Source organism: Rhinoraja longicauda, chromosome 8, assembly GCF_053455715.1.
Source record: "Rhinoraja longicauda isolate Sanriku21f chromosome 8, sRhiLon1.1, whole genome shotgun sequence".
Classification (NCBI taxonomy): domain Eukaryota; kingdom Metazoa; phylum Chordata; class Chondrichthyes; order Rajiformes; family Arhynchobatidae; genus Rhinoraja; species Rhinoraja longicauda.
The window spans coordinates 59,939,561-59,951,845 of NC_135960.1; the positions used below are offsets into that span (position 1 = coordinate 59,939,561).

The window sequence follows — 12,285 nt, forward strand, 5'->3', positions numbered from 1 at the left end:
ACATCTGCGCCTCTAATTTCTGCATACTATTGGGAGGCCTATAATACAGTCCCATCGATGTTCTCTTCCTATTTCTACTCGTGTAGCCTCTCTGGACGATCCCCCCCGAATATCCTTGCTGAGCAGTGTAGTTATGTCCTCCCTGATCAGAAGGCAATATCTCCCCTTCTCTTACCTGCATCGCCATCGTGCCTTTATCACATATACCCTGAAATATGGAGCTGCCAATCCTGCCCTTTTTTCAGCCATGTTTCTGTTAAACCTACAATACTCCAGTCCCATCAGCCAATCCATGACACAAGATCATCTACACTAGTTAAGCTTCTAGTAATGAAATAAATACAGTTTAAACCACCAGTCTTTTTTCTCGATTTATCTTGCCTGCCATGTCCGCTAAGCTTGCTCCCTGAGACTACAGGAGTTTCTCCAAACGTCTTACCTGCCTTCTTTCTGCTCCGGGACCCTCCACCTTGTCAATCTAGTTTAAATGCTTCTGAGTAGCACCTCCAAATCTCCCTCCCAAAATATTGGTCCCCTTCCAGTTCAGGTGAAATCCATCCCAATTGTTCACGTCACCTCTGTCTCAGAAAAGATCCCAATGATGCAGAAACTTGAACCTCTGCCCTTTGCATCAGCTCCTCAGCAACATAGTCATCTGGCCTACACTGACAACATGGTATATAAATAGAACATGCCATGGGAGTGATACTGCTTACAACTGGTATCTTACAGCATGTGGTCTGTGTCAGTGACACCCATGGCAGTTCAGTGCAGTTTGTATAGATTGTACAGATTGTATCCCATTGTTAGTGATGCACAGGTCCTAAATGATTCCCCAATATTTCTAAGGCAATGAAGGTGGAAGCTGATCAAAATCTGTTCTTCAGATTACGTAACATAGATTTCACTGCACAGAGGAAGGCACTGAATGCAATCCAATAAAGTGATTAACTTATGCTCATGTTTGGTGACTTGTTATTCCCCAAAATTCCCTGTTAAATTTGCCAAAGATGCCAGGAGGCTCTGCTGATTCTCACATTGCATTCTCTGAGCCTAAACTTGCCGATCAAAGTTGACTTGCAATGGCAGAAGCAATCCACATTTTCCAGAGTTTAATTGTTGATGTAGATTTTGGGAGGGATGTTAGTTTACATTGAGATGATAATTGCTTTACTGATGCTGATTACCATGCAATAGACAACTTATTCATCATCATTGCACTGAATTAGAGATGACCACAGTCTCATTCACTAAACGAAGATTCCAACTGGTTTTCTTTATTGTAAAATAATCTGATATTGAACAAGTTGCCTTCTACTCCCAACTTAGTTAGTACTCCCCAATTGATCAGTTCAGGATCAGTTCCTGTGGATTGGAGGGTAGCTAATGTTGTCCCACTTTTTAAGAAAGGAGAGAGACAATGGGCAATTATAGACCAGTTAGTCTTACATCAGTGGCAGGGAAGATGCTGGATTCAATTATAAAAGACGAAATTGCGGAGCATTTGGGTAGTAGTAACAGGATCGTTCCGAGTCAGCATGGATTTACGAAGGGGAAATCATGCTTGACTAATCTTCTGGAATTCTTTGAGGATGTAACTAGGAAAATTGACAGGGGACAGCCGGTGGATGTGGTGTACCTTGACTTTCAGAAAGCCTTCGACAAGGTCCCACATAGGAGATTAGTGGGCACAATTAGAGCACATGGTATTGGAGGTTGGGTACTGACATGGATAGAAAATTGGTTGACTGACAGAAAGCAAAGAGTGGGGATAAATGGGTCCCTTTCAGAATGGCAGGCAGTAACTAGTGGGATATCGCAAGGCTCGGTGCTGGGACCACAGCTATTTACAATATACATTAATGACTTGGATGAAGGGATTAAAAGTACCATTAGCAAATTTGCAGATGATACAAAGCTGGGTGGTAGTGTGAACTGTGAGGAAGATGCTATGAGGTTGCAGGGTGACTTTGACAGGTTGTGTGAGTGGGCGGATGCATGGCAGATGCAGTTTAATGTGGATAAGTGTGAGGTTATCCACTTTGGTGGTAAGAATAGGAAGGCAGAGTATTATCTGAATGGTGTCAAGTTAGGAAAAGGGGACGTACAACGAGATCTGGGTGTCCTAGTGCATCGGTCACTGAAAGGAAGCATGCAGGTGCAGCAGGCAGTGAAGAAAGCCAATGGAATGTTGGCCTTCATAACAAGAGGAGTTGAGTATAGGAGCAGAGAGGTCCTTCTGCAGTTGTACAGGGCCCTAGTGAGACCGCACCTGGAGTACTGTGTGCAGTTTTGGTCTCCAAATTTGAGGAAGAATATTCTTGCTATTGAGGGCATGCAGCGTAGGTTTACTAGGTTAATTCCCGGAATGGCAGGACTGTCATATGTTGAAAGACTGGAGCGACTAGGCTTGTATACACTGGAATTTAGAAGGATGAGAGGGGATCTTATCGAAACATATAAGATTATTAAGGGCTTTGGGTATGTTAGAGGCAGGAAACATGTTCCCAATGTTGGGGGAGTCCAGAACAAGGGGCCACAGTTTAAGAATAAGGAGTAGGCCATTTAGAACTGAGATGAGGAAAAACTTTTTCAGTCAGAGAGTTGTGAATCTGTGGAATTCTCTGCCTCAGAAGGCAGTGGAGGCCAATTCTCTGAATGCATTCAAGAGAGAGCTAGATAGAGCTCTTAAGGATAGCGGAATCAGGGGGTATGAGGAGAAGGCAGGAACAGGGTACTGATTGAGAATGATCAGCCATGATCACATTGAATGGCGGTGCTGGCTCGAAGGGCCGAATGGCCTCCTCCTGCACCTATTGCCTATTGTCTGTTGTCTATTGATCACTTCCAAGAGCATGCATTAGAAAAGCAGAATGAAAAGTGGCAAAGCCAGTTGGAGCTATGGTACAGCTTTACTTGATGTTATTAAGGAGTGTCACTTATGCATTAAGTTCATTCCCTCATGCAATTCCTACATGAAAAGCAACATGGATAATAATTCACTGCATATAATACATAAAATATTCACTCAGCCTGATATTCTGCTGGTTTCATTTGTTTAAACAGAGCGCTGATACATTAGTCATGATTAGAAAATAAGTATAAGACGGAACTGTTAAGACATTCCCAATGCATGGCAGTAGAATAGATTGGCCTGTCAAAGTTCAGTGAATTGAATAATTAGCCTATCACTAAAATCTCTTCTAAATTATTAATTCAGGACCTTATATTGTGAATTATTTTATAATAAATGACCTTAAATGTGATTTATACAGACGGTAAACTGAAGAATATTTTAAAGTTAAAAAACAATTTTCCACATGAACGTGGAATCACGCTAACATTTCAATTAGTTGATGGTATTGTTGACTATTGTATATTTGTGTGTTACTTTGTTAATGGGCCTGTTAAGCTGCAGCACCTAAGAATTTCACAGTTCTGTTGCTGGAGCCTATAGCACTTGACTCTTGTGATGAGATTTTTAAAAATGTATTCATAAAGGCGAGTTTTTGATTGCCCTGGAGAAGATGATGCTGAGCCACCTTTGAAGCGCCACAGTCCATTTAATGAAGCCACTCCCACATTCCCATTAGGTAGACACCTCTGTGATTATGAATGGCAAGCGTATGTGCATTTTGTGGGAAGTTTGGAAGCAGCTGTCTTCCCAGAAACGGTAGAGGTGACGTGGCAAATTGGCATTGTCATGTTGCTACCTTTTATCGTCCAGCTGAGCAGCCACACAGCACTAGTCTGTGATTTTCACCCGGTCTGCTTTCACAGGATTGCAAAGCACTGATGGGTACCTGATATGTTAGTGTCATAGGAGCATCCAACCTGTATACATGTCACCAGAAAATATGACAAGTCCTCGAGAAAGCATCATTCAACTAATTTAATCCGCAAAAATAGACAGTGTGTTCATTCAGATTCTGATAGGGTCTGATCTTAAGAGTCACTGTTGCTCCATTAAATTCTTTGAAATACTGAAGCACCATTGGACTTTCATGATCTGGAATCCTTCCCTTCTAAGCACCACCATGCTGGTAATAACCTTGTTTACTCCTGAAGACGGGCTACAGAGTTTCATGCACAGATGCTCAACCACTGCATTTCTTCAAGCTGGAGCTCAATAACTTTTGAACACAGAGGAAATCAAGAGAATGCAAGAGAGATCAAGAGGAATCTGCCACAATCATTTTAAATATCCCAACAAGTCATCGGGGCCTCTTTTTGCTTCTCCTTCATACAATCTAATCCCAGTGGGAGTGTATTGCCAGTGCCAGTTCTCTCCTTGCAATGTGTTTTCAAAGCAAAACCCTTCTCCACACTGAATATCATAGCTTAAAAGTTGTTGTCGCGTCTCTGATGTTGGGCACAAATGAGGATCGGGTTAAATATTATTGTGATTTAAAGAACCACAAATATGTGACCTCTGTTCCTTAAATTGAAGATTTTTAAAAATGGTGTCAAACCGAACAAATTCAAATCTAACAAGATAGAACTCCTTAGCAATAAGCTGATGCAAGTGGTACTTCTGAAGATAAACCAGTCATCTCAGTTAAGAATTAGTCATCGATGAACACCATAAATGGGTCAAGTCACTCAAAATATTTTTATTCAAATTGGTTTACTAGATTACTATAACATGATATTGTTCCAAATATATGGATCTCAGAATGCCAGGTGCCTTTTTCACCTGTCTATCTACCTGTATTACCATGTTTAGGGAACCATGGATTTGAAACCCTGAGATCGCCTTCAGCACTCCACTGCATATTGTTTATGTCCACTCTCTGTTCACTTACCAAAATGCATCTCTTCACATTTATGGGATTAAATTCCAACTGCCAACATTCTGTCCAACTTTCCATCTGATCTGCACCCTGCTGTAGCCTTAGACAACCTTCCCTGCTATCCACTGCTAGATTTATGGATCATAGCTCCTATGTTTACAACGTCTGCAGTTTGTACCGAAAATGATACCAAGAAACTAGATTTGATATTTCACAATATATACACAAAAGCAATTGCTTCTGTAAATTTATGGTTCCTCAAATCTGTTCCACTCAGATTTGGCACGAGTTTCACACTATTAAAACGTTCTGCAGCAACTGGAGTCAATGGAGCTTGATTTTTACCAAAGCAATGCTTGTATGCCTTTGGAGTGGGCGAGGAAACCTGCACGTCTTTAGAATGTCAGAGGAAACCAGAGCACCCAGAGAAACCCCATGTGGTCACAGAGAAAACAGACAAATTCTACACAGATGACATGGAAACATTTGGGGACATTTGAACTCTGCAAAAGGATATAGACAGGTTGAGTGAGTTGCTAAAAGACTGGGCATATGGAGTTTAATGAGGCCAAACATGAGGCCAAACATTTTGGTAAGAGGACTTACCAAATGGAACGAGATTGCAGAAGAGCGAAATGCAAAAGCAAGTAGGTTTGACGTTTATGAATGGAAAAAGTCAACACGCAGGTTCGTCAAGTTGTCAGGAAGGCAAATGCAAGTGGATTGGATTACAGAAAAAGGAACGTATTGTTAAAAATGCACAAAGTACTGGTGAGACCACTCCTCATAATGTACACTGTTTTGGTCTCATTATTTAAGAAAGGCCATCTGAGCTGTTTTTGGATATGGGCAAGAAATGAAATTTCTCTGAATACCAAAATTCATTATAGTTATAATTTAGATACTTTCCAGTAAAAACATTCTCGCTTCAAATCATCTCAATGCAGATTTCTTGTTAAACTTTTAGAATAATGTACATCATATTTATGCAAGAAAGATTTTTACTTTATGCTACTAAACACTTTTAGGTTAACTCAATTTGTAACAGGTAATCAAGAATCACATCAGAGGCACTATATCAGTTCAGTTTATTGTCACTGATTAGTACGCAACAAAAAACTTTTCACGTGTACAGTGAAAAGCTTTTTGTTGCGTGCTAATCAGTCAGCAGAAAGACAATACATGATTACAATCAATCCATTTACAGTGTATAGATACATGATAGGGAAATAACGTTTAGTGCAAGATAAAGCCACCAAACACTGGTCAAGGATAGTCCGAGGGATATTAAAGAGGTAGATAGTCACTGCTCTCTGGTTGTGGAGGATGATTCAGTTGCCTGATAACAGCTGGGAAGAAACTGTTCCCGAATCTGGTGGCGTGCGTTTTCACACTTCTGGACCTTTTGCCTGATGGGAGAGGGGAGAAGAGGAAGTGGTCAGGATGCGACTCATCCTTGATTATGCAGCTGGCCTTGCCGAGGCAGCGTGAAGTATGTGGAATCAATAGAAGGGTGGTTGGTTTGTGTGATGGTCTGGGCTGCATCCACAATTCGCTGCAATTTCTTACGGTCCTGGATGGAGCTGTTTCCCAAACCGAGCTGTGATGCATGCTGATAAAATGCTTTCTGTGGTGCATCTGTAGAAGTTGGTGAGAGTTGTAGGGGACATGCCAAACTTCCTAATCAGAAATGTTATTGTTCACCAACATAATCACCTGATCCCATGCTGCCAAGAGAGAGCTGGATAGAGCTCTTAAGGATAGCGGAGTCAGGGGGTATGGGGAGAAGGCAGGAACGGGGTACTGGTTGAGAATGATCAGCCATAATCACATTGAGTGGCGATGCTGGATCGAAGGGCGGAATGGCCTCCTCCTGCACCTATTGTCTGTTGTCTATTGTCTATTGTCTATTGCCAGAGCCTAAAGAGCTTTTGAGCAGAGGCTTGCCTTTGACTGGCATCTAAAACAGCATGGTACTATGTACAAAGGATCTGTTGTATGTGAAACTATAACAAAACAATGAGTATGACGAATCCTCAATGGTACACACGGAATCTGGTTGTCGGCATGGTGCCACAGCTGATGATGCTGCTACCTCAAAGCTGCAGTGGCCTAGGTTTGATCCTAACTTCAGATGTTGCCGCTGAAGTTTGCATGTTCTCCCTGTGAGCATGTGGGTTTCCCCAGAGTGCTCCAATTTCTTCCCACATCCCAAACATGTGCTGGGAAGATAATTGGCTGCTGTTGATTGTCCGCTGTGTATGTGAGTGGCAGGAGAATCAGTAGTTAGTTGATTAACCTGTGAGTGAATATAAAGTACAGAGATAAATGAGGTAATGGGACTGATAGGTGCGCTCTAAGAGTAGGCATAGTGTCGATGGCCAAATGGTCATTATTTGCATTGTGAGGAAAAATGTTACATTAAGATGAACCAAGCAAGGAAATATAAATTAAATTTAAAATAATGTTCCGAAAGTAAAATAGAGGGTAGAAGGAGAAGGGTAGTAAGAAAAACTAGAGATGAAAAATATTAATTTTATTATATATATACATAGCACAAAAAGTAAGGAAATTTGTGTGTGGTAGATTATTTCTTTGTTGTAACAATGCTTCTTGGCAATAAATCTTATACCGTCGGAAAGCCTGTTTATTTCCCTTTTAAATGGTGCCACATTTGTAAGGAACATGCATTTGTGGGATGAGCAGCAGAGCTGAGTATATGGGTTGCGCCCATGAAAAATTTGCCAAATCTTCTCTGCCAATGCCAAACAGCTTATTCTGCTGTTGCTATTGACTCTTGTTTTGAGCTTCTGGTACCCCCAGGTGCTGACAATCAGGTGCCTGATTGGCACCTGATTGGCAGCATCTGTGAGCATGGGCCCTGCTACAGTGGTCAGTAGGTGTCTGCTCCAAGAATCGGCATGCCACGTTTGACTGATCTGGATAGGGCCCATGCGATAGGGCAACTTCAAGCTGGTGTTCTGCAAAACCAAGTTGCGGCATTATTTGGAGTGAGCCCTAGTACCATCTCCAAAGTGAAGGCCAAGTTCCATATAACGGGGGATGTCAGAGACAGGCCGCGAAGTGGGCGTCCCAAGAAGACGACACCCGAAGAAGACTGTTTCCTCACCTTGTCAGCACTTAGGAACCGTAGGCTGTCTTCTACAGATTTGCAGTCAAGGTTTGCAGGACGATATGGCCGACGCCTCTCTGTCCAGACAATTCAGAACAGACTGCACGCAGCCAATCTCCGGTCTCATAGGGCTGCCAGGAGGCCTGCCATGACTGCCCTTCACCATCAGGCCCGTTTGCGCTGGTGTCGGCAACACGTGCACTGGAAACTGAACATGTGGAGGAACGTTATGTTCAGCGATGAGTCCAGATTCTGCCTACGGCAGTTGGATCATAGGGTCAAAGTGTGGAGAAGACGCGGAGAACGCTATGCTGATTGCTGCACCGATAGAGTAACATCTTTTGGTGGAGGCAGTGTGATGGTGTGGGGCGGCATCTCCCTCACTGGAAAAACGAGGCTTGTCATCATTGGAGGCAATCTCAATGCAGAGAGATATCGAGATGAGATTCTGCAACCAGTGGCAATCCCATATCTCCACGGTCTGGGACCGAACTCTATCCTCCAAGATGACAATGCTCGCCCCCACAGAGCAGGGTTTCTCAGAAACTACCTCCAGAATTTGGGAGTGGAGAGGATGGAATGGCCTGCCAGCAGTCCTGACCTCAACCCCATTGAACACTTGTGGGATCAGCTTGGGCGTGCTGTTCGTGCCAGAGTGACCAACACAACCACGTTGGCTGACTTGCGACAAATGCTGGTTGAAGAATGGGATGCCATCCCACAACAGTGTGTGACCAGGCTGGTGACCAGCATGAGGAGGAGGTGCCAGGCTGTTGTGGCTGTGTATGGTTCTTCCACACGCTACTGAGGCTCCTGTTTATTAAATGAATAAATTGTTAAATTGCCAATATGTCTTGTTTCTTCAGACTTCAATCATCCAATCCACCAAACAACACCGAACAAGAGTCAATGGCAGAATAAGCTGTTTGGCATTGGCAGAGAAGATTTGGCAGATTTTTCATGGGCGCAACCCACATACTCAGCTCTGCTGCTCATCCCACAAATGCATGTTCCTTACAAATGTGGCACCATTTAAAAGGGAAATAAACAGGCTTTCCAACGGTATAAGATTTATTGCCAAGAAGCATTGTTACAACAAAGAAATAATCTAACAAACACAAATTTCCTTACTTTTTGTGCTATGTTTTTATATATTTTTTTAACTATATAACGTTAAAAATGTAATATATAGCATTATTACAATATTAAAAATTAACTCACTCCTGCATAAAATCGCACTTACATTTATTTGGCGTGTTTAGTGAAAACAATTTGTCATTATTGCAACTTCACATCTGTCTTTGCTTTGAACTGGAGTGTCTAAGCCACTGCTTACCAGTTTCCTTCTGGGCAGTAATGGTAACAATCAGTGGCTGTACTGAACTACTAATAAGGTTCGAAAGCTGCTGCCTTCTGTGCTGCCAAGCCTCTCTCTATTCTCAAGATGCCTCTTTTGATGTTCTTAGCGTGTGCCTACCTACCCTTTGCTTTTCCACACTGCAGCGTATCTCACTTTATTAACCTTAACTTTGCCACTTATTGTGGGAGTTTAGCATGGAAAATCACAGGCAAAAGCATGAACAAAATCGTGGTGGTGGTTGAAAAGCAGCAAAAACAGTTAATATAATTTGTTTTGTTTAATGGTACGAAATCATGAATGAGAATTTAAGATTAGTGTAATTGCCTGGCTGTTTCTAAACTGCTAAAAGCAGCAAATTATGCAGAAAATTATACACTTTACTCGGCAGCAACTCCAGTAGTGCCAACATCTTTGAGGATGTCAAGATATCACAAAATGGTTGCATCTGAAGAAAAAGTTAAATAAGGATTCAAGTCTTATTAATATGTTTGAAACTAGTAATGAGAGGCAAATTCAAGCCATGGATTGTGCAGCAACAATGTGATCTGCTTATGACTGAAGTAATTCAATGAAGGGAAATAATTTGTGATCTGCACTTGGTGGCTGCTGTAGGATATTTATGCAACTTCAGTCCCCAATGGATTTATTGCTATTTATAATCTCACAATGCAAGTCTTGTTCCAGAAGCCAACAGGCTATCTTCCAAATGGCCTGACTGACCCAATTAGACATCAGATATGATCATATCAATAATCCACTGAATGGATAAATGGAAAAACCTCCTCGTTGCTATACTCCAATTAAAAATATAAAGGGCAGTTATCACCTAAAGTACTTTCAAGATGCTTGCAACTATAAAACATAATTGATCATCCTACTGCATTGCAATCATGCAGAGCTGACTTGTTATAGTTTATGACTTAATAGAATAGGTTTTTTTCCCTTTAAGAGCTTATTAATACAGTTGTTGGTAATGAATCAAACTGTGTAAAATAACGTGATCCTTGCTAAAAATATTCAGGAGTAATCCTTTTATTTGATCAAATCTAGTATTTTTCATCTGAAACTAAATATCTGTTATACCGACTGTTGTTTTGAATCCATTGTTTGCCGTGATATGCGTCTTCGTAAAGAATGAATGGATCACCAGCCGTAAACATTGTCAGTCCGTTTCCTCCACAGATGCTGCCTGACCTGCTGAGTTCCTCCAGCATTTTTGTGCCTTGCTTGCAATTCCAACATTTACAGTTCCTTGTGTCTACTACACATTGTAGAAATTTTACATTTTTTTGTGATATACATCTGTAATAATGCATTTATTTTTATACAATTAAAGTTATATTACATTAATAATCTAATGCTTGGCTAAATGGCATAAAACTGTGATAAACAATGACAATATAACAGTGGGAAAGGAAGTACCTGTGTTAATTATCTTGCAATCAACAATTGCCTCTCTTTCTGTCGTTCTCTTCCTAGCATCAGTTGCACATCAGTTCCAGAGACCAGCTGCAGTTGTATCAGAGCCCCTCGACCCTCTTCTGGTCCCATAACATGGAGAGAGTGTTATTTCCTGAAATAGCCTCTTTAACACTTAGCCCAACAAGTCCTTCCGGCTCCAGCTTAACAGAGAGTCTACTAACATCACCTTCACCCAAAAGCAGTTCGCAACAAACATTGAATGGATTCAGTATTCCACGACCACATGTAACTTTAACATGCATGTTTTCTGACGGTCAAAATAAACAACGCGTTAAAATTGCTTTGCATGTTTCAGGATACATGGCATGGGGAGGGTATGCAGATCACATAGTGCACTGATTTATCTTATGGTTTCTAACAGTTTGAGCCTCTGAGTATACTGTGGATTTATTTTGAAAAAGCAATTTAAGTGTATGTGCTTGCAAGTACATTGTTATAAGTTTGACGTGGGGGCTTTCCATTGTTCTCCTGCACACCCCATCACTGCACAGACGTTAAACTTGATGATAGACACAAAATACTGGAGTAACTCAGTGGGTCAGGCAGCATCTCTGGAGAATGGGGAGAGGGTGTTTCCACTAGTGGGAGAGTCTAGGATTAGAGGTCATAGCCTCAGAATTAAAGGACGTTCTTTTAGGAAAGAGATGAGGAGAAATTTCTTTAGTCAGAGGGTGGTGAATCTGTGGAATGGCTGTGGAGGCCATCCGTGGTATTTTTAAGGCAGAAACAGATAGCTTCTTGATTAGTACAGGTGTCAGAGGTTATGGGAAGAAGGCAGGAGAATGGGGTTAGGAGGGAGAGATAGATCAGCCATGATTGAATGGCGAAGTAGACTTGATGGGCCGAATGGCCTAATTCTACTATCACATGACCTTATGAGAATAGGAATGGGTGACGTTTCGGGTGGAGAACCTTCTTCAGATTACGAATCAGGAGAGAGGGAAACTTTACTCCAATCCCTGTGGGCCTCCTCCAGTGACTCCGTTGACCTCTGCCTCTCTCCCGACCACCAACTGCCCGGAGCCGTGCCTCACCCGAACTCCAGGCTCAGTGTTGGAGCCTGTGGGTCTGGAGCTGAGCCTGGAACTTGGGTGTGGCGATAACTCCGGGCTGCCGGTGGGCGGTGAGGAGACGGGGGTCGGCAGACCCGCTGGTGGAGGCCCGCGGAGGCTGGAGTAAAGTTTCCCTCCCCCCTGACTCTCAGTCTGATGAAGGGTCTCGACCCGAAATGTCACCTTCCTTTTCTCCAGAGATGCTGCCTGACCCACTGAGTTACTCCAGCGTTTTGTGTCTATCTTTGGTATAAACCAACATCTTCAGATCCTTCCTACACAGTTAAACTTGATGGCTGAGCACTGCCTGCCTGCTGCATCTGATCAATAGCTTGCTAAGACACAATGTTCCATTGTTGCTATCTGTAACTGGATGATTACATTTAAAAGATTTTTTTTTAAATAACCAATTAGAAAATTTATATTACTATACATTGTTACCAGAATTGCTTTTTAATATTTTAG

At 42.0% G+C, this 12,285-nt stretch overlaps 1 protein-coding gene across 14 annotated transcripts in view; it reads left to right on the plus strand.

The window, feature by feature from the left end:
• gulp1b (GULP PTB domain containing engulfment adaptor 1b) overlaps nucleotides 1-12,285 on the plus strand; it is a 303,142-nt gene that overhangs the window by 275,568 nt on the left and 15,289 nt on the right. For 13 of the 14 annotated variants that reach the window (XM_078404086.1, XM_078404078.1, XM_078404092.1 and 10 more), the window contains one exon: nucleotides 10,766-10,993. The exons of the other annotated variant lie outside the window; for it this stretch is intronic. In XM_078404086.1, coding sequence (XP_078260212.1) covers nucleotides 10,766-10,993 — 228 coding nt within the window. The remainder of the gene's footprint in view (nucleotides 1-10,765; nucleotides 10,994-12,285) is intronic. 14 annotated transcript variants of the gene reach the window in all.